Genomic DNA, 3,500 nt, shown 5'->3' with positions numbered 1-3,500 from the left:
CTAAAGACTTAATAATAGTTATGTATGTGTTTTTTCGTGTTTTGTTCGAAAGGTAACCACTCCTGATCCTGAAGAAGTGCCAAATGTCTAAATCCAATGGACCAGTCACAGGATAAGTTTGGCACAGAAATGTTAACATAGAGTGGTGAATAAATCGATATATCGAATTTGAAGTCTCTGTCTCTTTTGAATATGAAAATTTAAAAGTTTAAAAACCTTATAATATATATTAAGATTTTTCGGTTTATGATATAATTCCTTCGACTGAAGCGATGTCATCGGTGGCATAACAGGGAATACTAATATGATGTTACGAGCAATAATAACTGACAGCATTTAGTTACATACACTGGTAACTGCACTGTTCGTGACATTTAATATTACGAAATTGACGAAGAAATGAATTTTGTCAGTTCACAGAATTTGTGAAAATTCATAAGCAACAACAGAGATAGAATACTTCCATCGTTGAAAACATTCCGCTTCGTATTAAGCGAAAAGTGATTGCTTAATATATTATTTTTTTAAATTTAAAAAGACATCATTTCCCGTGTTTTACCTTCTCGCCGAGTCCATATTTCTTTGACATACAATGCACTTCAGAGAGACATCTATAGACGTCATCGTAATAACAGCGATCATCTTCAACTTGCATCTTTCCCATTTTGAATTTGAAATTGAGCGGTAATGACTTTCTCGCCTCTCCAGTCAGGAGAGCTTTATACGCTCAGATCACACATACATACACACACGCGCGCGCACACACACATCCACTTTCACAGGAGACATACTCGCACGCACACGCGTATACATAACTCCACACACACATCCACTCTCACAGCACAGAGATGTTCGTGCGCACACGCACACTCGCACAGACACAGTCGCGCGTCCGCGTCAACATAGATATTTTTGCTTTTCTTTTAAATATGAAACTAAAAATTTCGTTTTTTTTATTTTCCTCAGTGTTGAAATTCTTGCGAGGTTGATGTTTTTTAACCGTGATATACTTAAAATTCGAATGTCCGGCTAAAGGAATTTCGCATTAATCTGTTCTTTGTGATAACTTTTCTTTATTTAACTCTTCTCGTATCTTGTCAACCAAGTTTTTTCTATTTCAGTTTCCTAACAAAAAAACAAAAAACAAAAAAAGGTTTATCCCGGTTTTCAGCTTCCCTAATTAAACAATAAGATGATGGATGATGTTTTCAGGCAAATTCTATCACAGTCATCTTAAAATTCGTTATGAATGCACATACTCGACGGAAATATGAAATCAAATTCAGAAAACGTAAATGATCTTTAGCGTCCATCTGTCGGAGCCGTTATGTGTGTGTGTGCAAGAAAAAGACTGAGAGGACCGGATAGGAATTGGCAAAACTGCTGATAGCAATGGAGGAAAAAAATGTCTACAGTGGTTCTCAGCCAGGGTCCGTTTGAAATCTGGGGAGGGGGTATCCATATAAGATTTGAGTGTGGGGTGGTGGTGGCATACTTACAGAATAGTAAATTGGTAGTACTTTAAGTGTCCATGTAAAGTATTGATTTAAATATATTGACCACTTTGACGTGGAGACCGTCGTATATGAAGCAGAGGTAACGACTATAGGACCAAATAATACCCTACCAGGCTTCATTCTTATTTAATTCTCTCCATCAGACTGGGGCCTGGTGCAGCCTCCTGGCTTCCCAGACCCCAGTCGAACCATCCAACCCATGCCAGCATGGAAAACAGACATTAAACGATGATGATGATGATGAATACGTTTTTAAAGAATTTCATATACATATTCTTACCTATGCAAAGTAAAAGGCAATTCAGTAAAGTTGCCATCAGACTCGACTACTGCCTTCAAACAGTTTCTGAAACAACTAAACCCATTGATCAAAGAATCTTTATTCATGCTGTCCACAATGTTCCTAACAGCAGACGTCAACAAGTCCTTGGTATTGTATGCATGTTCATTATTCTCCCTCCCAACAATACCCCAGGAGTTTTAAATTAGGTGAATTAGAAGGCCAAACGTTAAGGGTGACATAATTATGAGCATTTCCGGCCACCCACTTCTGGTTTGTGCCAGGCTGGGAGAGAAGGAGCCAAGTCATTCTGGGACGTACAGCTTCCCTTAAATAAGTGTCTTGATCTAAAGCTTGACAACCATCTCCATTGTTTCGATGAAGGCTCCTGCATTGACCCTAACATCTTGTGAGAAAAAATGAGGGGCATGACATGGTTCACAAACCCCATGGCTATTAAAGATGATAGGAACTTGATGTGCATAATAATGGTGTCTTAAACAGGGCTGGTGGCAGAGCCATCTGTCATTCCTTTTGTTCAGTTTTTGATCTTGGATAAAGTTCTCATCTGAGAAGAACCAGGAACCAGAGCATGTTGGGATTCTTGGGGTGCTTGGGTTCCACAAGCACTTCAACCAGGTCTCATGGTTTTCCTGGGTTTTATCAGACATGATCTGCCACCTTATAATACAGGATTTGTATGTGATGACTTTGTGCACCACATGTCTAATCATTAACTCTGACACATGGAAACAATTAGCAATGACCCTCGTTGACTTGCTGGATTCTTGTTAATGATGTTCTGGACTTGGTGAAGAAACCTAATTTTTCTGAAAATGTGTGATTGCCAAAATAGTCTTTTTGGCCAAGGAACATGCATTCCTACTAGAGGCCAGGAGCTCTTTTCTGCTCCTAAACATGAAAGACCTGGTAACATTTAAGGAGGTTGCAATCTCAGAATTACTGTGGTTTGTACCTAAGGCAATGAGAATGGTATGTGATTTTATTGTCTGCTCTAGATTCTGGAGCTGAAAAAAGAGAAGATATTTAGTTTGAGCTACTTATGGACCACTTTTGTTCTTAACATGGCAGACACAACCTGTTTATATATAAGTGTATGTATATACACACACACACACACATATATATATATATATATATATATCATATGAAATAAAAGTCAAAACACTGATGGTTTTTAAAAAATGTACTTTATATTTGAATAAATGAAGCAACAACCCTTTTCAGATAAATAAACTAAACTGGTGTGCTTTTGATTCTCGCACACAGAATAGTAGACGTCATGTTGAAAGGAATGTTCTAGACAGACCATAGTTCTTACACTACAGTAACCAACAAGTTCAACACATCTTTGTCCCAAATGTATTTCAACAAGGAGAGGCACAGTGGTTGAGACAGTTAATATATCAAAAAAAAAAAAAAAAAAGGGATGAAACAAGGATATTTACATTCAGCACATGAGCTGTTGCGTAGCATCACACACACACAGACACAAACACATATGCTGCATTTAAATGTAAAACAGCAGTGTCTCGTGTCTGGAGGTTAGAATTCCACGTTTTTTTGAAGGGATAAGAAGAGGTTGCAATCCAGATTGGCTAAAACTTAGAGGCTCTATTTCCTTATTTTTTCTTCTAGATTGTCTCAATTTAAATTAAATGCAAATGTGACCAAACTCTGTC

At 37.7% G+C, this 3,500-nt stretch overlaps 1 protein-coding gene across 1 annotated transcript in view; it reads right to left on the bottom strand.

Annotated features, from left to right (window-relative positions):
- LOC106875892 (uncharacterized) overlaps positions 1 to 872 on the bottom strand; it is an 8,570-nt gene extending 7,698 nt beyond the window's left edge. The window contains exon 1 of the mRNA XM_014924195.2: positions 560 to 872. Coding sequence (XP_014779681.1) covers positions 560 to 664 — 105 coding nt within the window. The 5' untranslated portion in view covers positions 665 to 872. The remainder of the gene's footprint in view (positions 1 to 559) is intronic.
- Between the last annotated feature and the right edge of the window lie 2,628 nt (positions 873 to 3,500).

The sequence above is a fragment of the Octopus bimaculoides genome, chromosome 24, assembly GCF_001194135.2.
Source record: "Octopus bimaculoides isolate UCB-OBI-ISO-001 chromosome 24, ASM119413v2, whole genome shotgun sequence".
In the NCBI taxonomy this organism is placed as follows: Eukaryota; Metazoa; Mollusca; class Cephalopoda; order Octopoda; family Octopodidae; genus Octopus; species Octopus bimaculoides.
Note: the sequence above shows the minus strand (reverse complement) of the source record. Positions and strands in the feature narration are given on the sequence as shown.